This window comes from Megascapheus bottae, chromosome 29 (genome assembly GCF_031878675.1).
Source record: "Megascapheus bottae isolate mThoBot1 chromosome 29, mThoBot2.hap1, whole genome shotgun sequence".
In the NCBI taxonomy this organism is placed as follows: domain Eukaryota; kingdom Metazoa; phylum Chordata; class Mammalia; order Rodentia; family Geomyidae; genus Megascapheus; species Megascapheus bottae.
In genome coordinates, this window is record NC_143537.1 from 4,681,920 (window position 1) to 4,709,066 (window position 27,147).

At 37.2% G+C, this 27,147-nt stretch overlaps 1 protein-coding gene and 1 long non-coding RNA gene across 11 annotated transcripts in view; one reads left to right on the forward strand and one right to left on the reverse strand.

The window, feature by feature from the left end:
* Gabrg2 (gamma-aminobutyric acid type A receptor subunit gamma2) overlaps window positions 1-27,010 on the reverse strand; it is a 65,924-nt gene extending 38,914 nt beyond the window's left edge. The window contains exons 1-5 of one of the 3 annotated variants that reach the window (XM_090321087.1): window positions 26,475-27,010; window positions 9,599-9,750; window positions 7,872-7,939; window positions 5,043-5,263; window positions 962-1,044 (exon numbers count right to left, since the gene is read on the reverse strand). In XM_090321087.1, coding sequence (XP_090177213.1) covers window positions 962-1,044; window positions 5,043-5,263; window positions 7,872-7,939; window positions 9,599-9,750; window positions 26,475-26,587 — 637 coding nt within the window. In that variant the 5' untranslated portion in view covers window positions 26,588-27,010. Of the gene's footprint in view, window positions 1-961; window positions 1,045-5,042; window positions 5,264-7,871; window positions 7,940-9,598; window positions 9,751-26,474 lie in introns of those variants that run through there. The other 2 variants (XM_090321088.1, XM_090321086.1) reach the window with 2 other exon arrangements.
* The window catches only part of LOC150044548 (uncharacterized), a 604,944-nt gene that overhangs the window by 382,333 nt on the left and 195,464 nt on the right, over window positions 1-27,147 (forward strand). Inside the window, exons 6-7 of one of the 8 annotated variants that reach the window (XR_016533093.1) lie at window positions 19,280-19,388; window positions 22,306-22,386. The exons of the other annotated variants lie outside the window; for them this stretch is intronic. This is a non-coding gene — a long non-coding RNA (uncharacterized LOC150044548). Of the gene's footprint in view, window positions 1-19,279; window positions 19,389-22,305; window positions 22,387-27,147 lie in introns of those variants that run through there. 8 annotated transcript variants of the gene reach the window in all.

Here is a 27,147-nt window from a genome sequence, read left to right on the forward strand (position 1 = left end):
AATAAGACATAATGGAAATTTTTCTAAGTATATTTATGTTTTACTTCTGGTTTCCACTTGGGTTGATGCAATGACGAACAATGACAGCTTCTCTGGGTCCATGGTTTCTTATTTAATTCTGTTATTTACGGGATTTGTAGAAGGCAAGTTCAATTTTGTAAGTCTCTTCAATGATGTTTAATTAGTTATGGTTGTGATCTGAAGGGTCTCATGACTCTTTTAGTGGGAAATTATGTTTATAAAATATAAACTTAAAACCCATGGTCAGTTATTCTGCCTAATAAAACTGGCAGGCCAAAATGAGGAGTGGCTAACTTACTTAACATGAATGACAAACAGTAAGGCAAGCGTTTGGGGAAAGTGAGGCCAGGTTAGTTAGGTTCTGGCATCTGTTACTGGAAGCCCTTCAGATTACTAGAGCTCCATTTGCATTAGAATTTAATAGATCCCTTAGTATATTCTATTATTTGATAGTGATAAGTTAAAAGTCATGCTTTTATCAAGCAATTATGTCAGGTTATCCCGTGAGGCATTTTACATATATCAACATAAGAGTATGTCTTTAGGGCAGGGCATTCTCATCAATGAGCTTTAATAGTTTTCTGCAGGTCTGCAGGGGTTAGAAAATATAAAGTCAGTCTTTGAATGGTTTCTTTTGAGTCCAGTCCTGGCTTTACAACCCATCTGATAAAGGCAACCTCTCCAGTTGAATGAATCCTGTTTGTAATATCTGATGAAACACTCCTAGCTCTTTTTCTCTGCTACAAATTAGAATCATGATGAAAGGGAGTCACTCTGGAAGATTAATCGTATAGCCGTACACCACTTCCGAATGCTGTTTCTCCCAATTAATTGATTTCAATTATCTGATTTATTGATGCAATAGATCACATATCTGATTGGATAGATAAAATCCAAAAGCTCATATATGACAGCGACAAAACTGTGGAATATTACTTACAACTGGAGAACTCCAGAGGGCAGGAGTGTTCATCCATTGGGAAGTTGTGCAGCTGTAACTGGCACTCGGCATCAATAGTCAGCCTGATGGGAGAGACATTCAACATAACTAGAACGAGTTTAGGACTGGCCTCACGGTAGAGTATCTTCCTGGCAAGCACAAAGCCTGAGTTCAAACCTTATCACTACCAATACATGAAAGATAAATCAATAGAATGGCTTCCGTAAAATTTCTAACATATGCATTAGCGTATTTTCTGGAGCATATCTCATATTTGGCTTGATAATATGAATAACATTCACCTAACAGCCACAAAATCCAGGACAAATATTTTAATACTAAATCTAATCTTGTTCACTTTCATACCCCCAGGTAATAGCATCTCATTCCTGTCAACTCCATTTATTTAGAATTTGTAATTACTTAAGGGATTCTGTTTAGAATTCTTTGGAAAATTAGTCTCCTACATGAGATTGCTCAGTATGGATTTTTAACTTAATAGGGCAAACTGTTTTAGGAACTTAAGTTTATTTATCGTGGGAATGTAAATGAATGGTAGCAATTGTCAGCTTAAAAATACCCACATGAAACAAAAGAATTTTATATAATTTTTCAATCATACTCTGTGAAATAATTAATTTGGATGCTACAGAGTAGAGAACTGTCTAATGACATGAAGAAATGTTTAAAAAAATCACGGAAAGATCAAAATGTTTGCTACTGAGTCTCAGTTTGTTTAAGAACTGTTTACTTAAAACTGCAGATGTTGAGTTTCAAGTTCTGGCCTAAGAGTACAGGAAGGAGAAAATTGAAAGGAATTCAGATTTTCCTTTTTTTTAAACCACTTTTAAAAAGCATGAATATAATTCTAAATTCTAGTGGTGATGCACTGGCTATTTTAGAAAATATTCATTCTTCAGGAACATGAGTATCACTGTTCAAGTAATAAAATGCTGTTTTATGAAAAATTAATTTAAAAGATTCCCAATTAGCATTCCTTTTAATTGGGAATATTTTATCATTCTGTAATATAATAGAGCAATTACTGATCTTGGAATATGTTGCTAGTTGTTTGTGAAGTACTGGATAAAGTGAATTGTTTCCTCATTTAGTAATACTTTTATGGCTTTATTGTACTTGAACTTGTCCAAAGTCACACACTCATTGGCACAGACTTGGGTTTACCATTTACACGCCTTTGAAAAAAAACAAGTTTTGTTCATAAATTAAATTATAATTAAATTTGAGTTTATTGGCATTATCTTTCTTAAACTAGAGCTATTAAACTCAAAAACAATATGGACAGATTGCAGATACAAGCATACACACACACACACACAGAAAGACACGCACACACACACACACACACACACACACACACACACTGCTCATTAAAGATAAACTGCCAAAAAAGAAATTGTCACTATATATAGACTGGTAATGATTCGTAATGAGTCAGGCCTTAGTGGACAATCATGAGTGATATTTTTGAGGTGACTTCTATAATTAAATATTGTAATAATTCCTCACATTAACAGAAATCATAAATGACTACAATGTTATAAGAACAATAAAGAGATAAGATGGGGTGACTGACTTCACATTTCTAAATCTACAATAAGCTCTGATTCATCAGACAGACTTAGATTTCCATGGTTCTAATTTCATTCATTACTTTATCTCTAATAAAAACCCATACTAGATACAGAATAGATGTGGTGAATTTCTTTTGCCATTGTACCCATTTTTCCAATGAACTGACCTAACTCTGATAAGGGTTTGGTGACTTTTTAAAGAATATGACCCAGCAATTCCACTACTTGGCATTTACCCAACCATCCAGAAACTAGGGCATACTAAATCCACTAGCACAACAATGTTCATTGCAGCATTATTCACCATAGCAAAGATATGGAACCAACCTAGATGTCCCTTAGTTGATGAGTGGATCAACAAGATGTGGTATTTGTACACAATGCAATTCTATGCTGCTGTCAGAAAAAACATCACCCCATTAGGAAATGGAAAGACTTAGAAAAAATCATATTAAGTGAAGTAAGCCAGACTCAAAGGAACTTAGGCTCAATGGTTTTCCTCATTTGTCATAATCAGTAGAAACGTTGGGCTCTCCTAGCAGAGATTTGCAATAGAGAAAAACCTTGATACATAAGGCCATATGATATGAAACAAATTGAAAGGACCTTCAGGATACTGAAACAAAAGCCATATAATGAATGATTGTTGTCCTTAATGTACTATGTTATCTCTCATCTCTTTTGCTGTCCCTTGGTTATCTCACATTGTTACAGTATCTCACTTTGTTATCTGATATATTGGATATATTTGTATTTGGTTATTTGAAATTGGATAGGGAAGGGGGGAAAACCAAGATGGGAGGGTGGGGGAGAGGGTAATGGGGACCAAGACATGTGAAAGGGTATCAGTGTATGTGAATTAATGCACCTTCTATCTGGCAAATATCATGTAACCCTTTTATTAACTATAATAAAAATATTTTTAAAAAAAGAATTGTATTTTAAGCCGAGCGCAGTGGCTCCCGCCTGTAATCTTAGCTACTCAGGAGGCTGAGATCTGAGGGTCAAGGTTCAAAGCCAGCCTGGGCAGTAGCCTTGAGCTGAAGAGCTCAGGGACAACGTCCAGGACCAGAGTTCAAGCCCCACAACTGACACACACAGAAAAAGAACTATATTTAGATGTTGTATGTTACCTAAGTCATAATAAAATATGACTCTAGCGCCTAGTATACCAGTCATTTGGAAGGTCTAGGATGCTAGCACAGTCTAGAGGAGTCATATAGTTCACATTGTTTACTGAATGCACACACAGTTAACTGTAATATCTACCATGCTTTCCTCTGTGTCAGACTCTGCATCAAGCCTGTCCATCACCTCAGCTAATCTCAAGAAAGACTTAAGCATTTATGCAAGTTTGAGAGTGCAAGGTAATAGGTGAAATGGAGAAAGCAGCTCAGTGTGGTGTGTGTGTGCCTTCTGTCCCTTTAATTTACGTGACTTCCCAGTTCATCTAATATAAATTCGCCAAGTGAAAACATGAGAGGGCTAAGTAAATGAAACCTGGAAGTACCTCCAAGAACCACAACCTCAGTTACCCTATTCCCTCACTTCACTGTAGAAGAAAACATTCTGGAGAATTCCTCTGGTTCATACAGATAGTAAGGTAAACAGCATAGAATTCAAACCACATCTTTCTGCTCCCTAAGTGCATCTGCTAATGCCATATTCTTCTGAGAACTTTGTTGTGAAACTGACTTTAAAATGAATGAGTGTGAAGTGGATTAAGATAATGCCATTAATTAATGTAAACCGAAAAACTTCCTAATGTTACTTGGTGTTTAGGTTAGAAGTAGGCTTCAGTGACTTAAGCCTGTAACCCTAGATGAATCTCAGAAATCTGGAATCTGAGGGCCATTGTTGGAAGCCAGTGTAGGCAGGAAAATCTGTGAAATTCTTATCTCTAATTAATTAGCAAAAAATTCAGAAGTTGAGCTGTGGCTCAAGTGGCAAAGCACCAGCCTTGAGCAAAAAAGCTCAGGGATAGCACCTAGACTTTGACTTTAAGACCCAGGACTGCTACCAATAGTAGTAACAGTTATGATGATGATGATGATGATGATGATGATGATGATGATGATGATGTGATTATAGTTATTATAACAACGATAAAAGTCAGAAGGTATAGGACAGAGATTGGGAATAGTGATTCACACCTGTAATCCCAGCAACTTGAAAGGTTACAGATTGGATTGATTACAGTTGTAGACCAGCCCAGGTTACATTACCAAGATTCCATCTCCATAAGCTGTATGCCCTATGGTGTGTGTCCCTATTCCCTTTATAGAAGACGCATTCATAGAATCCCTCTACACACAAGGTAGAATTAGGAAGGCTGTGGTCCAGGTTGGCTTAAACAAAACCCTGAGACACCACTGTATTTGAAGTACTAAAGCAAAACATCTTAGGACACAGCTCAAGTGGTAGAGCGCCAGCCTAGCAAGCGGGCGGCCCTGAGTTCCAACTGGAGGGTGCCAAGGGAAGCTTACCTCAGGGTGTAGAGCACGCGGCCATCGTTCCAGATCCTGAGCATTCTGTTGGGAGTGGTGATCCAGTGTGCATCGGCCTTTTTGGAGTTTCGGAAGAACGTGTCTGGGATCCAAATCTTCCCCACCATGTTGCTGTTCAGCCGGAGGACTTTGATGGTACTGTTAAATTTCAAGCGCCTGTCGTACCATGTTTGGGCAAAAAATATATCAATTGTATATTCCTGTTTTAAAGGAAAAGATAAGAAGACAGAACCTCTTTAACACAATAATATTACATTGTTGAGTAGTTTTCTCTCACATTCTCATGCTTATTTGCCAGTGTGAGACAATGCTATTTTGGTTCTGAATCATGTGAAAGAAAGCAACTCTTTACTGATAAAGCTGTATCTCCAGAAACACCGTTCCTCAACCAGCATGATATTTTGATGAAAAACGAAGACACGTCTAGGTGGATTCTCACTGAAGGCCGGGACCCTTCACTTTCCAAGGCGATCAGCTGAGTCTCTTAGGATGGTGTGAGACAGCCAGGTCTTTATAGTGCACTGTGCGGTGGTATTATTCATTTCTGTTTCCCAGTTGCAAGTAATAGCCCTTCTACCTCACCTCTACCCCCTGGTAGGTCTGACACCTTGAAATTACTTCCAGACATGGCTGTTTTCTAAGGAAGCCAATTTCCTAGGCCCGGAATCGCTGTTGTAGGATTAAGTATGAAGTTCAGAATTCTCAAAAAAAGCAATAAGCTGGATCAATTTCCACACAATAAAATGAGTTCTCTGAACAACCTAGCTGGTGATGTCATGTGAAGAAAGAAAAGGGGAAGATACAAGAAGTGCATTGTACCACACCTCGCAGAGAACAAGCACCCAGCGAAAAGTACTTCACTGGTTTTTCAGCGATTTAACCTTGCTTTTTCTCTTAACTAGGATGAAATTAACCAATAAAATAGCATTATTCTAATCTCTGTCACAAAGCATGTTTATTAAGTGCAGGGATTTCTCTCCAGTATCCCTAGCAAACTAGAAAATGGCTTTGTTCAAAGAAAAGCAAATGGAGGATGAACTTTAGATCACAAGGTATAAAGCCAGAACTCTAGGGCTATAGGGTAACTATCTTATTCTGAAGAAGACTTTAGGGAAAGTGTCTTCACTCTCTGGGCTTGATTTTCTTCATCTTTATCTACAAACAGTGCACCCAAATACATACTCAGCCACCTCCAGATCTACATAATTCTTCATCATCATTACAGTCATTATCATCATCATCACCACCACAGTTGTTCATCAAAGAGCTACTATTATTTTATTATTATTGTATTAGTTATGAAACACTTATTTCTAGTTAGTTCTCTGGCTAAACATTTCCCATGCATCATAGAAAGGAACAGCTATTATAATAAACAGCAGGTTAAATTATTTGCTATGTGAATGGTTCCAAGTAACTATCTCTAATTATATCTTACATTATTTTATTTGGCTTTGGTCAGCTCTATAACTGGGATGGTAAGGAAAGTAATAATTAACCCAGTCTTCTTTGTAGAGTGGCAAGCAGATGTTATTCACACTTCTATTCAAGTACACTGAACTCCATTTCATGTTGAAAAATATAAAGAAACAAGGAGAATATTGATTTGCTCAAGAATACACAGAAATGGAAACCATTTATTTTTCTTACCTGTATACTGTTTTGTGTTCATTCCCATAGTCACCTGTTATCATGTGTTATTGTAATTGGGTACAATTCCAGTACAGTAAACTATACCAACTTACTCATCATTTAATTTTTTATGTGAAGTTTATAAGGGAAAGCAACTTGTTTTGTGAATCTTTGTCAACAAAGGTGATTAGGAGAAAGGTAATTTCAGATATATTTTGGCCAAAACGAAGCAAAAATCGAAAAAAATCGGAAAATATTTGAATCTGAACTACCAGCATCTTCAAACAGTGTAACAGTTCTGGAGGACTGATACTCGTAAAACTTTGATCTCATAAAACTTTGATCTGGATGTCCTATATTCATAGACTGCTTTGTTGAATGACAGCTCTTACGTATAAATCCTTAAAGATAAGAAAAATATACAAATAATACGACTAAATTAGCAGCAATCGCAGAATTACATTATAGCCTGTAGATTAGTCTGTACACGTCATAATCTGTAGATTACTTTTAAATATTGGCAAATTTTACAGATACAAAGAATGTAGTGTTTTAGAGTGGGTAGTGTTTAAACAAGCCAAACAATGGTTATAATTATGCAAGTAATGCTATACATCTTTATGTTGTAATTGAGAGTAATTAAAGTTTCTTATCTATCTATCTTAGGAGAATGTATTTATTAGTTTTGTAAACAACGTTTTAAATCACAGTGTCAGCATGACTAATACATTATCATGTATAGGATACATGATAGTGACATTATGTTGACTACAGTTAGCTCCTTTTTACTCTATTTTGCTCCTTTATATTATTGACTTACTCTAGTTTCTCATCTAAGATTAAGATAGAAAACAGTACAAAAAAGTGAAATTATATGTATTGTACCACCAGTGCACTATTTTTTTCTGGGGAATGTTACTTGTTTTGAAGGAAATTATGCCATTAGCATTTGGAAAATACACAATAATTGCAGAATTTTGGTAATATAGCATAATTACACACATTTTATGTGATCACATTCAGTTCTTACTTTAAAATCCTCAAAATTTAATTATCTTCACATTACAGAAGAGAAAATGGATGTAAAAGCTTATCTTTCCCTTCCAAAATTGAAACTATTTGTTAAATAGTCCTTGTTTTTCTCTATACTAAAAATATTTTTATCAAGTCACTTACCATATTGATCGCATTCACTGGCCCAATGCTATTCACATACATGTCTGTGTGGATTAAGGTTGGTTTCACTGCAAAGAGAATAGTGAATATATATACATTGGAAAAGTACTGGATTTTACTGTTTTCATCGTAATTATCTAAAGCAAACTAATTAGGCTGAATTAGAAGTGCTTTATTTAAAATTATTTTACTAATTTACCACATTTATATAACAATTTTGCATCCAAAGAAGCAAGCAACTCTTTTTTTAGTCAGTCCTGGGGCATGAACTCAAAGCTTGGATGCTATCCCTGAGCTCTTTTATTCAAGGCTGACACTCTACCACTTTGAACCACACCACCACTTCTGGTTTTCTTGTTGTTAGTTGGAGGTAAGCACCTCATGGACTTTCCTGTCCGGTTTAGCTTTGAACTGTGGTCCTCAGATACCACCCTCATGAGTAACTATGTTTATAAATGGCATGAGTCTTGTGAAACAACTTTTTTTTTACATAGGCAATTGCAATAAGCAAGCACAGTGGAGATTTTAAACCATTTATCCCTTTAAAACTAAATGAAAAGACGTTGTTGCTCTGAGCTTTCCTTCCTCCTTCTTTCAGATCCTTTTAATTACACTACTTTCTAACCAAGCTCTTGAATCTATTTGTGCCTTGCAACCTGATTTGACCCACATAGAAAATAATTACTTTGTGGCCCAGAAAAAAAAATTTGACACAGACATAAAGAACAATGTGCACTATTGATTGTTTTTGAAACATTCATCCTGATAATCATCTACAACTTTACCCCCATGTGCCTCTACCCTGCACCAAATTCATCTTTCATGATGACTTGCTGGATGCTATGTCTGCTAGATAATGCGTGAGCTCTGTGGAAGGCAGTGCCATGTCCATGAACCAATGAACGTGTTCTGTGAAAATTTAACACTTAATGAGCAAAAGATTCCTACTGTCATTCTGGTCTTCAGGGCAGGGAGGACCTTGGTCTCTTCTTTGTTCTTTTTCCTGGAAGGTAGCATGTCCAAACTCTCTATGACAGATGGAATTTTTCCAAGAATACTGATGCCCACATCCTTGCATTCTCCTCCCTGTGAGGCTCTTCTGTCTCTTTAATTTGGGCATGGCTACACTTGCTTGGCTAATGATATAGAGACAAAAGGGAGTGCCCGGTTCTAAGCCTAAACATCAAGCCTGTGAATGTTTATTCTCTATCTCTTATTCCTGTTTTCTGCCACAAGACAGATCCTCCTAAGTAGTTTACTGCTCCCATGAGTAGAATGAGAGCTACTTAGAGTATTCATGCTCAAAGAGAAACCCATCTCTGCACAGTTTCCCTGTGAAGGGCTAAACCAGTTCTTACTGTTCTTGGCACAGAAATTCTGCTATTGTTACAAAGCAATATGGACTCAATATCACCTCTCTCATTTCTTTTATTATTTTCTATTTTAGTTTTAAATTACGCTTCACGAGAAATTGTCAGTTTTTTAATAGCCATGGGAACACCTGGGAAATTTTGCATTTCTAGCTTTACTTAAAACCTAATTCTTCATCATAAGTTTATTAGTAGCCCTTCTGCCCCTAGTCTTGAGGGGCCTCTACGTTTGTTTTCATATGTATATATTTACTTTTACAACACATGGTAGAATTTAAGTATTTCTGGTTTGTGAAGTATGCCAGTGTCTTCTTCTAAGTCTCTCTCTGTGGCTTACCACAAAGGATTTTGACGTACCTCCTATGTCAGGTCGAAGTTTATTGTCATACCCTTCCAGCAGATTGTTTAGAATGACAGTCACATCTCCCTCAGGGACCTTTGGCGTCAAGACCCATGTTTTATTAGAAGCATAATCTTCATAGTCATCATCTGATTTTTGGCTAGTCAAGCTAAGAAAATAAACAAATAAAACTTTTGGTCAAGACACAGAGAGATTATATCCAAGTTGACTTTCCCTGCCAACGCTGGCAGAAGAGGCAGACCCCAGCACGATTATAGAAATGTATAAAAATGAGAACAGCTGTGACGGAATGCTTACAGTGACTAACGGGACTAGAATGTACTGAAGACTTTCCTCCACTTTTCCAGAGCCCTCTGCCCTGTAATCTATAAATATGCCATGCGCGATCATTTCTTTTTCCTTTTCCTGTACTTGACATTCATCCCACCCACCTGCACAGCCTCATAAAGAACTCATTAACAAAAAAAAACCCACTATTTTTGTGAGCATGCTGCTTAAATTATCATAGTATAGCCCAAGAATTTAGGCATGCCTCCCTCTTCTTCCCTTAAGAAGTCAGCTTGCTTCAACCTATTAATGAAAGGAAGAGAATGATAATTAGATTCACACCCACAAACTGCCAGGCAGGCCTCTCCCCTCTCAGTTGAACCACTGAGGAACTCAGTCTTACTGCCTCTGCTTCCCCCAGGGTGTGTGTATGTGTATTTTCCCCCCTTACTGGCACCGCAGGAAAGGGCGGTTCATTTATCTTAGGCTGCTAAGAACCTGGCACTAGGAAGAAAAATGTAGTTGTAGACTTTAAGTCACCCTTTATTACAGCAAAGGTTCCTATGCTAGAAATTAAGTCAGACAATTGATAGATGACAATCATACAAGTAAATTGCCTATTTTGTCGGATGGAAGACTCACATTATCTCCTGTACTTTATCTTATTCTATTCATCAGAGTCATATGGTATCCTATACTTTGGTCTTGTATTCCTACACCCTTTAGAATCTTCTGAGACGGAAGCTAAACAGTTTGGCAGATGGATCAAAAATCCTAGAACTTTCTTCTACCTTTCCTCAACTTTCAAATCAGTCCTTCTTTACACATAAGACAGTATATATCAGATCTAGAGACATGAGCTTCCATTTCACTTTTTTATTGCCGGGGTAATATATAGAGAGATTACAGTTATATTCGCCAGGTAGTGGGTGCGTTACTTCTCACCCACTCATGATTTTGTCCCCATTTCCCTCCTCACACCCCCTCTCAATCATCTTGTTTTCCCCCTTTCCCCTGCCTATTTATATTATACCAGATAACAAAAGTCAGATACAGTAACCACAAGAGATTAATCATTAGGGGGAAAAGAGTGAAAAAATAACATAGTACATGAAGAACTACAGTCACAAAGATAAATCTCGTGCTTCTATATCCTAGAGTTCATTGTGTCTAGTCTCATCCTACATGACCTTATGTGCCTAGCTTTTGAGCTATTGTGATCGTTGTGCTCCTCTGCCAGGAGAGTCCTGTACTCAGTGACTCTATGGCTTAGAGTGAAAAAGATTTCTTTTTTCTGTTCCTAGAGCTTTAACTCAGAGCCTGGGCACTGTCCCTAAGCCTCTTTGTGCTCAAGGCTGGTGCTCTACCACTTGAACCACAGTGCTACTTCCACTTTTTCTGAGTAGTTAATTGGGGATAAGAGTCTCATGGACTTTTGTGCCTGGGCTGGCTCTGAACAGATCCTAGCCTCCTATGTATCTAGGATTATAAGTGTGAGCCACCTGCACCCAGCTTAGAATGAAGTTTTAAATATAAATTTACAATACAGTTTCTCATCTCATTTGGTTTGACTAAATAGATGATATATGATAGATCTCGTTAAATGCCAAATTGTTACATATCCTAAATACATATTTATTTCTCAAGCCAATTTTTCCAGTTGTATTTTATTGTCAGGGTGATGTAAAAATGGATTACAGTTACATTTGTCAAGTAGTGAGTTCATTACTTCTTGAACATTGGTAACCCTTCTGATGTTTCAAGCCAATTTTTACTTCAATAATATTATATCTTATGTTCTCATAAAATCATGAAGCGTGGGATGTGACAGCACCCAGAGTGGTCTGGGGTGACAAAAAAACAGAGTGGGCACAGCCACGAGCTGGGAGGTTTGGGGGTGTATGTTTATAATTGATCACTTCTATGGAGTCTTCTTTGTTACATTATGGAAGTAACTTTAGAAGCTTACATAATTCTCCTATTTAATCTTTAAGATACCAACATCCCTGTACTTGCCTTCTTTTGACAGTTAAGGGTACACAGTTCTAGTTGTCAGTATGCATTTTGATTTGCTAAAAACAAAATGTATCACCATTCTGCTGCAAGAATTTGGGGAGAAATTGTGACTAAAGACTATCTTGCACGTTCATCAAACAATAAAAAGAAATTATCACTCCTGCTTCTTTTTACTGTAGGAGTATAAATTAGTTTATGTCTGAAACCAATAAAAGATACAATGCCTACAACACAAAGTTAGTAGCATTGAGATTTCATAAGCCGACCACTGCAGATGTCAGCAATTTGTTCTCGCCACGCTGAGGAATAAGGCAGAGCTTGCAATTTAATTTAACTGATGTAATATGTTGTCTCATTGAGCTCCTCCTCTGTTTAGAAAGCAACTCACTGGCAAGAACAAGGGGCATACCTGCCCATTCGTTACAAAGCTAAACTGCCAAACTCTCCCCCAAGGAGTGGGATGCACATTTTTTCTAAAATACCCATAGAAAGTCTTGATTGGTTCATCACCAGCATGAGTAGAATTATAGCTAATTTAGAGGATGAGGACATGTTGATTAGTTTGATCATTTCTCATGCTGCTGCTATCAGAGACAGAATTAGCTTCCCCCAAAATAGGTGGGCTCAAGTGTCACTTGGAGTACTTGAGAAGGGGATGAGGGGAAATCTGGAGAAGGCAAGGGAGGCCTTCACAAGAGCAGGAAGGAAGTAGAAAAAAATACCATCCATGGCACGCTGTGCTCTGAGACTTCCTCAAGCTTGTTTTCTCTGTGTTAGCTTCCTTATAGAAAGAGATAGATACATATAAATGTATATAGTTATTGTAGAGGTGATATGCAGAGGAGTTACAGTTATAAGAGTCAGGTATGAGTACCATTCTTTTTGAACTGTCGCCCCTTCCTTCATTTTCTCCCAGTTCTTCCTCCTATCCTCACCTACAAGATGTACAGTTCATTTCCCACATAATGTCTAGCCAGTATTCCTCTTGTATTTATGCACCCTTTGTTCTTTTCTACCATTTTTGTGACCCGCCCTTATTTTCCAAAGACAAATTAACTAACAACAGAAAAATAAACAAAAACAACAACCACAACAGAAACGTACCTTGTTTCCTTTAAACACAATGATTAGAAATAAAATGCATACTGGGACATAATAAATTGTACAAGTCTCTAGACAGTCACACAGTGAGGGAAAAGGAGAATATTCATAGAAGCATGTCATACTGGCTCAACAGTTGTGTGTATATAATCTTATAACAGATTTTTGTTGTTTGTTTATAGGTTCTCAAAAAGTAGGAGGAGACAGGCTAGGACTCACATTGGAAGAAAATGTTATGCTGTTGTTTACTACTAATGAGCATCTTTATATCTCATGGCCCAGAAATCTCATTCCTAAATTTATTCTAAAAAGTTATGTAAAGAGTGAAAAAATGATACACATAAGAAAAGTCATGGTCGCATTGAAGTATTGGTGCTTGAAATTGCTGTAGCCCAAGTCTATAGTAGAATGAATAAATATATAAGAATATGTTTTTGAAGAGATAAGAAAGCTAAATTCTAGTTAGAAAGAAACACCAAAGGTTAATGCTTACTCTATCAAGAATTGCAATGTGGCTATTTGTAAAAAGTGATTAAATTTGTATTTTTAATTTCTCATCTTGCAGTAAAATAAGAGCTATTCTATGTAATATAATATTCACTTGAGTGGTAAATAGGACAAATCATTTTGCATATTACCCTCTAATGTGGACTTAGCTTTAAAGATAATACATTGTTATTATCTTAGGTTTATGAGAGGGCTGGGGTCTATTTTTTCAGAGACTAAGTGCATCATATGAACTACATATGCAACTGGTCTTTCTGGCCGCATGGGAATAAATTAGCATAAACCTGTTAGCAGTCAGGTAATGAACATGGACTCTATTTTTTTTTTTTTTGCTGTGTTCTGACTGTGGAAATCTAAGAATAATTTTAGCCATAGAAGATACACAGACCATAAGAAGCTATTATCAGGAAAGACTATAATTATGTTCTACCAAGAATTAGTTCAAAGAGGACATAATTTGTATTTCTTCATTGAGAAGACGCACTACGATGCATTAAAAATGCACCTGTGCCAATCGTATAGTTGAGTGTTCACACTTGAGTGACCATTCTTTCCTTCCCCTGGTGACTGTCAAGTTACCCAGAGCCTGAGAAATGCCAGTGAGAAAGATCAGCCTCTTCAGATACTAATTTCATTGCTCTAGCATAGGACCAAATACTGGAATTCAACTAATTCTGAAGGGCAGAAAGAAGAGCTACTTCCACAAAAGCATGGCAGGGTTACTCAGCCTTTTCTTTCCTTAGGAAAAATAATTACTTTGGTAACTGACCTTACAAAAGAAAGATGCTGTCTATTCAGGGTATACTGGAAATTCAAGACAGCATTGTCCACAAATTTACATCTGTTGGGGCTGGGAGTTTCGCCAAGTGGTAAAGTGCTTGCCCACTGCGCATGAAGAGAAAGCTCAGGACAGGCCCTGAGTTCAAGGCCTAGGACTGGCAAAAGAAAAAGAAAAAGAAAAATGTATATCTATTAAAATTGCTCTGGTTGTCCTAATAAGACAGGTTGGTATATCTGGTCATAGGACACAAGACAATTTGAGGTGTCACCTAGGTATATAGCCTTAAAAGTCATTGAAACATAATTAAGAAAGTTGTATTTTTAACTTTTCTTTCAGCACATATAATTATATAAAGGACAAAAGTCTCAGTGTAGTTGTAATTTGTCAGTAGCCATTCTCTCCAGATTGCAAATCTACTTTTTAGAAAGAACAATAACAATGAGTCAGTATGTCTGATAGGGCAGAAGTATATAAGAGAAAAGAACTTGCTGACATTGTTCTTGTGTTGTTGCATTTACTTTGTCTTCAGTTATGAAAAATGACATTACATTTCCAGTTGTCATTATTTTCATTACCTGTCTTAGGTAAAATTATATTGCAAGGTATAATTATATTCAAAGATATACTACTTGGCTTCATGAAAAAGAAGTACTCTGTAAATAAATGAGCAAGTGTCATAGCCAAATGTGGGAAACATTGCCAAATTTGGGAAATAGTGTCATTCTCTAAATGAGTCTGAGTGTGTGTGTGTGTGTGTGTGTGTGTGTGTGTGTGTGAGAGAGAGAGAGAGAGAGAGAGAGAGACAGAGACAGAGACAGAGACAGAGACAGAGACAGAGAGAGAGAGAGAGAGAAAGAAAGCCACAATCATAGATGATAAAAATTGTTTAGCGCAGTGTCAATATCAAAACAATTCTGGACTATCTGAGGAGACAGACTACGTCTGAGCAGCTAGAATAAGGCAACTCTTAAATAACAATGCAAGTTAAGGACACCACTCTCCCCTCCCGCCCCCCCCCCTGCCGCGTACTTAAACATGACTCATGTCTGTCTGTCAGCACCTCTGCATTGACACTGCAGTTATATCTACCTGTGTGCTTCACTATTCATTTTCCAATTTCAGTTTCTGGGGAAAAGAAAAGGATCTTGTTCTAGAACAAGAGTTATCTTCAAGAACTCAAACAATTTGTGTGGTTTTCTTTAGGAAAAATAAAATGTCATGCAAATAAACATGTTCAGGTTTTCACACATTTGCAAACGCACCCAAATGGGCAGGGTAGCGTTCAAATGATGTGTGAATGAAGTATTGGATATGAGGTAGATGACAGATCACCAAGAGCAAGATTTTGAAAACGAAGGTCTATTCCATGTCATGCAAGTATCTACATATAACCATATGCATAGTCAAATGTATCAAGTTCAAACACATTCATTTCATTGACAATTCATATAGTAAAATTCTCTTCTACTCTGTAGTAATGGGAAACAATATTTTGCCCGTACTCAGAGGTTAAGAAGCATGGAGCTAATAGATTCAGGTCACTGATTAAATGTCAAAACTCCTAGTACTTTACAATATTTTAAGATTTCTATATAACATAAATTTGCACATGCGCAGGAATTGCAAATACTCCACAGTCTTTTGTGTTTATTCCCTTATTTGTGTTTACTGACAGACTTTTTCTATGAGCTAAACAGTACCCTCACAACTTAGATTTATTATTTTGTAGTTTTGTATGGAGGAGGATCAAACACATTCCCTCTTAATGCATGTGAAGTGTATAAAATAATTCTGGAACAATGTAAAAACAAACAGATTCCGATGGAATTAGAAAAAAGTATAACTTTATCCTAATTTTAAGTATACTTTAAATCATCTTGTTGGATTCATAGGCAAATAGAATATTTATATGTTAGAACAAAGCTTTTGCATCATCTAGCAAATTTATAATAAGGCAAGAAGCTTTAAATCATTATGAAGCCACAGTATGAGAACATCGCAAAGGAATAATGAGGTGACATACTCTTTTACTACTTTTGTTTTGGATAGTGTATTATTCCTTCCTTCACAAGCCCAAAATCCCAGTGCACAAATTGTAAAACATGATTCCCAGAGATCCATCCTGCTTCCTACCATATTGTTGATCACAGTTTTTTCTTTTATTTTTTAAAAAATATAATCCACTGTATAATCACCACTAGTGTCCAAGCAAATCCTAAGTTTATGATAAATACATACACTTGATGATCCTGTATTGATATGTGTGCTCAAACAAAAGAAACTTCTATTTTGTCTAGGAAGCACCATTCCCTTGGGGAGAGAGAAAATGATATTTATGAAACGACATTGTGGTTTCTTGTTAACTTGGCATGTTCTTGTATTTGTTTTCAGCTCTTAAGTGGTATATTACTTTTCCTAGTAATTCTATAAAAAAAATTAAGAAGTAATGCATTTTCTGGATAAGAAGTAAGCATCAAGGATTCTGTAGGCATCCTTTAAAATTTTTAGACCAATCAATTAGTGCCAAAATTGGTTTAATTTATTTGGAAATTAGAGACAGTCTTTGTCATTTAATAGGTGACAATTATTAAACTCGACAAAATTCCATTTATATAGACATATTAGTTAAATATAGTGCAAAATTTTCAAAAAGCAACAAGAAAATCTTTACAGCATTAAGATATTAACAGCATTAATAACTAGCTCAAGGTCTTGCTTGGATTTAAGACAGTATTGAGATTCTGCAAGAATTATAAATCAGTTCAGGTGTATGATTGTTACACAACTGCAAACTGGATAAACTTCAAACGTTACCACCATCTCGGCATGCCTGTCCTCAAAAGTGCAAGCAATGATGTGAGTGTATGAATGACTTCTTGTAATGCAAGCCCTGCAGCTGGGATGCAGGTCACATTCTCTGTCATGCCTCACTCAAGTCATACTATAGAAAGCTGTTATATCTGGAGAGCTCTGTACCACAACGTGACTACAACTTAATGAGAAAGCCTGAATCACAGTTACCCAGAAAAACCAACTCATATCTCTGCTACTTAGAAACTTGACCAAAAACAGTTTACTTTAAACTACTTTTAGAACTGGTTATGTAGACAAATAATGATTATAAAGATACATGAAGCTTTAATCATTTAGAGCAACTTTATTATCCACTGGAAAACTCCTTTTGGTAGTTCATTAAAATGTTAAAATAGAACTATTTTATTTCAAGGCAGTTTCATCAGAAGAAATTGAAGCATATCCTCAAAAACTCTTGAACAATAATGTCTATAACAGTTAGGCCCATTAGCCTCAAAACCAGAAACACAAAGAAGAATTAATAAATGCATTGTGACTCTTACCATCAAAGTCATCGCAATAAAATAGACCTCATAACATATATATATATATGAAACTAAAGAGTACAGGCACCCTATATTTACCAATATGAAATTGACAAGCAGGAAAAATAGTCCCCTAGGTAAAGTAAGGTGAAAGTCATCTAGCTTTACATTAACTTCTGAGCCAATTTTGGAATCTAACTCATATCTTTATTTATTAGAGAATTTTTGGAGTGGTGCCTAAAGGGTATTTGGGGTGACATAGTGAGCAAAGTGACAGAGGATGGCTTCCTTGTGATCAGATTTAAGGAACAAAGGAATCAGAGTTGGTCATGGGTCAGAATAGCAGACTGTCAGCCTGGACTCTATCCATCCTCAGGACCCCTCCATACAGTCTCCAGCCACTGCTTTGATGCATAATGGCCATAATAGACTTGGCCATTAAGATACACAACCCAAGTTTGCCTTCAGTAATGAATTGAGTATCTTTGCTTAGCAACTGAATAGCACTGTTTCATCCAAGCTATGGCAACAAATACTTCCCAAAGGCAGGTATCGTCTCATTACATCCTGGTCCATACTGTAAATAATGTCTATCCAATTGACAGAGGTGGTATTGCCCCCCACCCCTTTGCTGGTACTCAAACTTGAAGTCTTATTCAACTTTCTTGCCCATGGCCAGCAATCTACCATGGTTCATGTCTCCATCCCAGCTTCTTGGAGGTTAATTTCAGATGGAATCTCCAGAACATTTTTTTTTTTGCCAGTCCTGGGCTTGAGCTCAGGGCCTGAGCACTGTCCTTGGACTTTCTCAGAGCTAGCACTCTACCGCTTGAGCCAGCTTTTTGTATGTATGTATGTAGTACTGAGGAATCGAACCTGGGTCTTTGTGGTAGCACTCTACCACTAGGCCAAACTCCCGGCCCAAGAATCTCCAGAACTTTTATGTCCAGGCTGGCTTAGAACTATGAACCTCAGTATCTCAGCCTCCTGAGTTACTAGGACTACAGGCATGATCATTGGATCCCAAATGATAGTCTTGTAATGAGTTGACAGAGATTCTAGAAACAGAGATGTCGTCTATTCAACTTGCTCATCTTGCGCAACTTAGAAGAAGGACATGACAAGTTGGAAAATAAATTTAATGAGAAAATCTTGACATTCATTTTCTATGTGTTCCTCAAATTAAGAATTATAAAAGCATGGGGAGGCTAATTCTCTGATATAGAAGATGCTGTTTGAGGAATGTGCTAGTCTGAGGAAATAAACTATGACTTCATGGTAGTAACTAAGCAATAGTCAACTCGTCTAAGAGGAATGCTCCAGGGGCACCAGTTCATCAGTCTGCAGTGTGCACATTACTATTGAAAGTAAGTGTGTGAAGAATTACAGTTTTGGGGTGAAGAGATTTGGGCAAAGTGAATATAAATTTACTAAAAGTGCCTAAGGAAGGCTAGAATTGGAGTCTTCTTAAAAGTTACTGTTATTGTAAGTTTTACAGAGTAGTTTTAATTCAGTATCAGTCTATGAGTGTAATGAAACTTGACACTGTCACCTCTTTCATCATGCTCCCTCCTCTCTCCCAGCCTTCCTCATCCCCTCGTGTTCGTTTTCACACATACACATTAGATACTATCAGTGCCTTCACCACCCTTTCTCTCTTCATTCAGGTAGCCCTTGCCCCTTGACTTCGCCCCATCTTCCTGATTCCAGATTCCTGGTATTCATTTTTTCAAATTCTACCTGAATTGTTCAGAGGAGTGCCAGCAAAGCGATCAAGTGAGTCTTACTACCTTCTGTCCTTAAAGACTCCCCCAAACCTGTCTGCTGCTTGACCAAACAGGGGAAGGACAGCCATATGGAGGAACTGTAGATACTAGAGGAAAGAACAGACTGTTCTTTACCCCTTACTAAGGAGAAGACACATTTCTTAGAAAATTAGATACAATTTTGTTGTCAAATTAAAAAGTAATTATTCATAGTCTAGTCCATGCTAAGCAATTCTCTAAAATTCTAAATTTTATCTGTGGAAACAAATAGCATCTCTGATCTCAGGAATCCTGATTTCTAGCTGAGAAGAGAGGAGACAAGAAGTAAAAGTCATGAACCAGTAAAACACATAGTAAAGATGTCCTAATCGCTTACCGGTGTCTGTAACTAAGTACTGAGGGGAAAGCTAACACAGAAGATGATAGTAGGAATGGGCGGCTGATAGGGAGCTCTCTGTGACGTATTATGTGAGCAAAGGCAGAAGGAAGGTGTCATTGAATGGATCTTTCACAATTTCATGCAGAAATGCATTGCGAATTGAGGAGACTATTAGGACTTTCCCTAGAGAAAAACAACAACAGTAACAGCATCTACTATTAGTTTTTTGCCAGAAAAATATCGTATATTTCATCTGTCTTGGCCACTTTATGTAAATACACCTAAACATACTGAAGAACTCACCAGATATTTTATTTATTTCTCTTCCGGCACAGCTTCATGTCTTCATGGCAGGATTTCAGTTACTACAAATGATTTTTTCTTTAAAGACATGCTTTGAGTTTTTTCTTTCCTAGTATTGTGTTATTTTGTTGTTCATAGGGTTTTATTTAGGAATGAGTGGAGATTACATCAGTCCTGCTAATTCACCATTTACATGGTACTTTATGCAGAGTGATATAGTGATTTTTATAATGACATAGAATAATGACTATCTTTGTACTCTTAACACCACAATACTGTGGAGATTAATATGATTTGGAGTTAAGTCTTTTTTTACTCTGTCTCTAATATGTAACTTTAAAATGCCTTTTAATTTATTTTTCACTGGCATTTATTCAGTAAAGTGTGGGACAAATGAAAAGGAAATATGTGTATCTGCACAGAGTGACCTGCATAAGGCAAATAAGGAGAGATCTTCACCATTCCACAGCTGATATCCAGTGAGGGCTGCACAGGAGCCTTGACCTTCTCACATCTCTTTTTATTTGTCTTTCTTTATCTGTCTTTTTTAAAAAAGTTTTCATTGGTTGATAAAAAGACTCTTTTAATGTAGCCTGGAACTTGTCGTCTTCATAACCTGAGTTATAGATACGTGCCACCACACCTGATCTCTCATAAGTCTCAGAAAGTGAAACCCTCCTCTTCATTTACCTCACAAGCCAAATGAGACAACAGAAATCATGACATACATATTTTATAAATAAAACACTAATCAATACTGAAAAGTTATACTTTCTTTTTCCTTTAGTGCTTCAATGCCCTGTTATTGCAAGGACTAAACAATTGATTTTATAATGGAGGCGATTAAAAAGTTTATCATCCTTTGCTATCTACACATTATGTGATAAACATAACATTCTTTAATACCTCTGATGGGACTGTTTCAGACCTCAACATTCAATTAGAGTTAGCTCAATGTGTCTTTCACTTCTCTGTGAGTTTTTGTAAGAAAACTGAAGGACAACATTGAGTAGATTTGCTCAGTAGAAGGAAAGATCTGTTTTTTTCATGGTGTTGTGTTTTTTAAAATTTTATTGTCGGGATTATGTATAGAGGGGTTATAGTTACATTCGTCAGGTAGTAGGTGCATTACTTCTCACACATTGATACCCCTTCTCATGTTTTTTTCCTCATATACCTTCCCCCCACCCCTCCCCAATCATGGGGTTTTTTTCCTAAATGGGATGATGTACAGTAGTTAAGTTCCTGGGTAATGAGAGGTTTGAAAAATTAAAGTATTCTTCATTACATTAGTAAACATGGTTGAAAAATTAAAGTATTCTTCATTATGTAGACATGTTATTTTGAAATTTTATTTTCTAAATATAATTCAGTTCAATATCAAAACAATGTAATTTAATTTGTCCTTAAATTCATAATACACTTGAATACCAAATGGTTTCTAAGCATTTTTTCTAGAGCTTTTCAAAAACACAGTGACCTTGCTCTTGTTGGTTAAGAATGGGTATCTCAAACCATTCTCAAAATTCTAAATTATTAGAGTCTATGATTCAGATTTTTTAGAATAACATCAACTGAATATTTAAATTTATTAAATACTGTCTATTTGGATCTAAGATACCTTTTCTAGAATTTGTCTTTTGAACATATAATCAGGTATATAAATAATAAAACTAGGCTAGTACAGCTAAGATTTACTGAATGACAGGCTTGTGTCTTTCCAAAATACTTCTGCCAAATTGGTCACCGAAGATTGAGTAAAAGTTATAATTAAAGCAGTAGAGAGGCCAGGAGTTTGGCCTAGTGGTTAAAGTGCTTGCCTAGCATGCATGAAGACCCGGGTTCGATTCCTCGGTACCACATACATAGAAAAAAGCCAGAAGTGGTGCTGAGGCTCAAGTGGTAGAGCTCTAGCCTTGAGAAAGTCCAAGGACAGTGTTCAAGCCCTGAGCTCAAGACCAGGACTGGCAAAAAAAAAAATTAATAAAGCAGTAGAGAAGTTCATACCATGTGGGTATCTCCAAGGTAAATGCTTTAAATATGACAAATTTCAATGTGGATACATTTTCTAGATGTGAAATTGTCTCCCAGTAGAAATGAAAAGAAGAAATGTGACTGTGCGTAACTCAGTATATGCGAGGCCTAGTATTCAGTGTTGACTCTCCAGCATTCGCACACATACAAACTCCTTCTGTATATATATAATATATAGTTAATCTATAATTTCATGTTTAATTTTTTCTAGAGAACTATCTGGATGATACTAGTCACCCACTCATAGTAGGGAAACAATGCTGTAGACAGATTAAATTATTTGTTTAGAGGCCACAGGTAAACAGAAGGAGCAAAACATAAGTGTGTTGTCAGAGTAAAGTATAATTATACATTCATATAATGTGGTATAGTACATAAATATGAAGGGATGAGAATGTACATATACAAATATACAACGTTTAATGACTGGCTATGGTTTAGATTTGTCATGAATTATCTTCCATATCCTTCAGTATCAAATCATACATCTCCTCCTATAAGTGTAGCAACTTGACTCGATTATCTATGAGGTATTTACACTTTACTTACACTCTGTAAACTACCTTTGAAAAGCTAGCAAGTTGTAGCAGAGTAGTCATGACTAGTTATGTTATAGGCACAAGCATCATCTTAACTACCTTCCAATTTGCATGGAAGGCATTGGCATGAAACTCTTTTTCACATGTGTAGAAGAGACTTTTGACATTAAACTATGTTTTCTGGGAATCATTTATTTTGAATTGAGTGAAAATGTATCAAAGATATCACAGAGACTTTTATGTAGCTAATTCTTGATGTAGCTAATTATTTAAACTAAAATCCAGTTTGTAGCTGGGCACATATCTGTTTTCCCAGCACCCAGAAAGCTGAGGCAAGAGGGTAGTGAGGTTAAAGCCAGCCTGAGCCACACTGGGCTCAAGGCCCTGGGAAGGTACCTTAGTGGCAGACAGCTGTGCAAAATCTTAGGTTTCATCCCAACTGACATGTTCAACTTTCTAAATACTGCACACTTATTTTGTCTACAGAATGAAAGGTACCTCGATAACTGAATTCTAAGAAATTCTACTTTGTGTCCTTTTTAATTTCACATACATGTTTTAGGTAAACTATTTTGAACATTGACATATAAAGCAATATTGAGCAAATTTTGTTTTTTCTAGATAAAATTAAGTATAGAGCATTTAGAAAGACTTTGGGTAATCAGTTCCTATAGAAATGAATTCTGTAAACAAATCATTACATCGAAAACCATATAATATTTCTTCTATGTATATAGACATAGCATGAAAATCTTAGAATCTATACATAAAGTAATTGTGGGATTAAAAAGTAAATATTAGCAGTTTTGAAACAGTTACATCTGAGAAGTTCCTATCATTAATACCTAAGAAGAGAGAATATATATGTCTTTGATTCAACATTGTTTTAAAAAATTAATACTAGAATTTATCAAAGATATGGGCAGATTATCAAAAATCCAATCCAATGATTTTCTCTATTTATGAAAAAAGTGATATTCTACCATTTATGTACATTATTATTATTAGTCTAGTACAATATTCTAGTAGAATTTAAAATGCTTTTTTATATTCTTATTCCTGCTTGTTACAAATAATACTGTATTTTAATTTTCTTCATTTTTGGGTATTTTTACTTGGAAATAGAATGAAGTCATATTGGAAATTTGTATAAAATTTTAGTATTTATTTTTAAACTTCTATTTATCAATATATGTATGTAAATATATTTTACATGCACATTCTTACATATGTTTGATTGGTTAGCCACTACCTTTTCATATATGATATAGCCCTACTAAAATGCTTTATATTCCTTGTCCCTGTGGCTTATAAAATATACCCAAAGATTTATATATATATGAAAAGTTCATGGCTGTGAGATGGATTCTTTGTGCTTAGCTGAATAATGCCTTTGCAGAAATCAAAATATTTCTAATGATTAAATAGGGTAAAGAGTGTGTTTTTGGAAATCTGCCAAATACAGGCCCCTTTCTTCAAAGTCAGTGAATATTTTTCAACTTCATTCCAAACAAAATTGTATAGAATCATCTAGTGTATTAGTTAGGAAACTTCATTTTAGTATACTCCCGGTGATTCTTACCATGGCATTGTAAACAAACTATTTGAGAACTTAGCAAAACTTGAATGTTTTGATATTCATTCTTTAATATCTAGGAGGAAGTATTAGCTATTAACATGCCCTTTCAGTGCTTCATTTTTCCTGTTGTTTTTACCTTTGTGTAGACATGGCCTAAGGAATTGTCATTTACTAAGAGGGAAAAGCTCAGTGTTTGGAGTTTTGCAAACAAAAAGTCAATGAAATGCTTCTATTTTTCTTCAACTTTCTGGATGCTTTTGTTACTACTCTTTATCCCTCTAATGACTCATAGGGATCCAATTTAATTCCAATGAGTTACTATTCTTTTTCAGAACTAGCTTTAGAAATCAAAGCTTCTGTTTTTCTCCAACCCCATTCCTGGCCTCCTCACCCTTCCCAGTGGCCTTCTCTAAAGAATACTGACCATAGTCTCTGTCATGACTCCATTCTCTGTCACTACTGAGAATATATGTTAAAGAAAAAAAAACCCTCCTACCTGACAGTTTCTATGACACAAAATTCCCATTATTTAGAATTATTTTACAGTTCCATCTAGGTTACTCTTTTAAAAATTGAGAAACTATATCATCAAGTTTGAGTTTTTTTGTGAAATTAGAACTAAATAAGATACTAGAAAAAGATATCCCAAACAGGGTAGTATAAGGAGAAAAATATCTTTTCTAAAACTGGGATTATTGAATATGAAATAGATGAGTATGCTTAGTTATGAAATTAGATGTCATAAGAAATGAAGATAACAATCTTTCTTGTCTCGATTATAATCCACAGGTTTCATGAATATTAAAGAGTAGGAGAATATCTTTTCTAAGTAACCATACCCTCTCTGGTTTCGGAAAGAGTTGGAGAACTGTCACACATCATAGTTTGTATACTTGTGAACAGGGGGGGAAAAAACCTTTTCTATGATTCCAGTCAACTCATTATCACATAAAACCATTCCAGTAAGACTTCTTGTCTTCTTTCGGAATATTTCTTCATCTTACACTTTCAGTGAACATGCATTCTATCATTATAGAAAAGGATGAGGTAAAAAAAAAATGCTGGGAGCGTTAGCTGACCCTTACACCACATAGAAAGCCTTCACTTCTCCTCTGCCTGAATCTCTTATTTGTTAGAGACCTATAGGACCCATTCCCCATTCTGGAGAAGTGGAAGAGATATTCTCAACCACATTATGAAATAGCTTAACCTTCGCTGAATTTTGTTACAAACACCACATGAAGTACCAGCTTCCACTGAAAACTAAGGCTAGCAGTAGTCTGATTTGTTCTGTGGCGCCCTGTTTTCTTTGGAGGCGAGAGGCCGAGAGGGATGAGGGAATGTGTGGGTAATGCACCTGCAGTATAGAGTATAGCAGTAGGGAAGGGTAAGAGGTGTGTGGACACCCTGCAGGCGCCAGGCCCTTGAGAGACCATGCATGCACCCTCCCCCACCACTACTCTGTGCAGCAGGGCTGGCAAACACCAACACATACTTCAGGGTTGGGGCATCCCAGTCTCCTGGCAGGCCATGTCCTCACCACCACAGCAAGGCCAACCCTTTCCCTGTAAATATTTATCCAAGGATACGCCTCAGACTGTAGGCAGCAGCCCCCTCCCAGGCTGTGAGCCTTCTGGCTGCTCCCTGGCTTTACAGGCCTCTGCCTGACTGTGGGTATCCTGTGTCCACTGAGGGAAGTCCTGGAGGGCCGACCAGCCTCTTCCCACTGGGCCTATGCAGGACCTCTGTCCTTGGTGCTGAACCACAGTGTTGGCCCAGCTGGGGCTGGAGAGAAAACCTGGCTGGCTGAATGTTGAGGTGCTGGAGCAGTGCACAGAAACGGAGCCACCCCGCCCCCACCGCAGCCTGCTCATTGCTCTCTGCAGTGCTCCACGACCCCATTTGCCATTTTCTCTCCAGACCCCCAGCCCAGTGCCTTCAACATGGCCTCACATGTAGGCAGGCAGCTGCAGCCAGCTCCACGCAGACTGCAGCAAGGGGAGACGCCAGTCCCCGGCTTGCAAAGTCTGCATGAAGTGAGCCTTGCCGCTCTCCACTAGAACGAAAAATAACAAGAAATAGCACGGATCCGTGACTTCCTCTGTGATCCTTCTCATTCCCACACCTTGTAGTCACTCTCCCCTAAAGGATGGCACCCCAAATCAGAGGAATATTCAAAATCTGGTGGTCTCGCAAATTCCACATCCTTGCCTCCCCTCCCCCACAGCTCCAGAACAAAACGCCCAAAACAGCACATCTTACCTGGGGTAGACAGACAGCAGGAGCAGGATCCACAGCATCATCTTCTGTGAAAATCCAGGGGCCCAAGTCGAGGACATGGAGCTTCCTGTGCTCCAGGTATTTGGCGAACTCATGGGTATTTTTTCCTCCTGTGTCTTGCCTCCTGGTTGCAGAAGAATCCCTCCCCTTTGTATTATTATTGTGCCTACGAGTCGGTGGTGCCCCCCCTCTCGCCTCTAGTAGGTCCCGTCACTGGGGAGGGGCACTGTACCAGCCTCAGGAATTAATATTCAGGGGACAAAAATACGATCAGCACGACCGCTTGCAGATAGCATCAAAGCGTGAGCTCAGGCAGCAGCTTGCAAATCAGAGGGAAGAAATATAATTGAGGTAGGGGGAGGGTATAGAGAGAGATGCACAAGGAGAGGAGAGAGAGAGGGAGAGAGAGAGAAGAGGTGGGGAGAGAGAGGGATGCCCATGCCCCTTTCACTCACAGTAACTCCCTCAGGTCCAGCCGGTTTTGCTTTGTTTATTTGCTTTGCTTCCCCCCCCCACACACACACCCTTCTCTCTTTCTCTCTTTCTTTTAGATGGAGCAGCAGTGTGTGTGTGTGTGTGTGTGTGTGTGTGTGTGTGTGTGTGTACTTACAAGAAATAGAAATCACTATTTCTTGGTTCTGACTGATGGAGTATC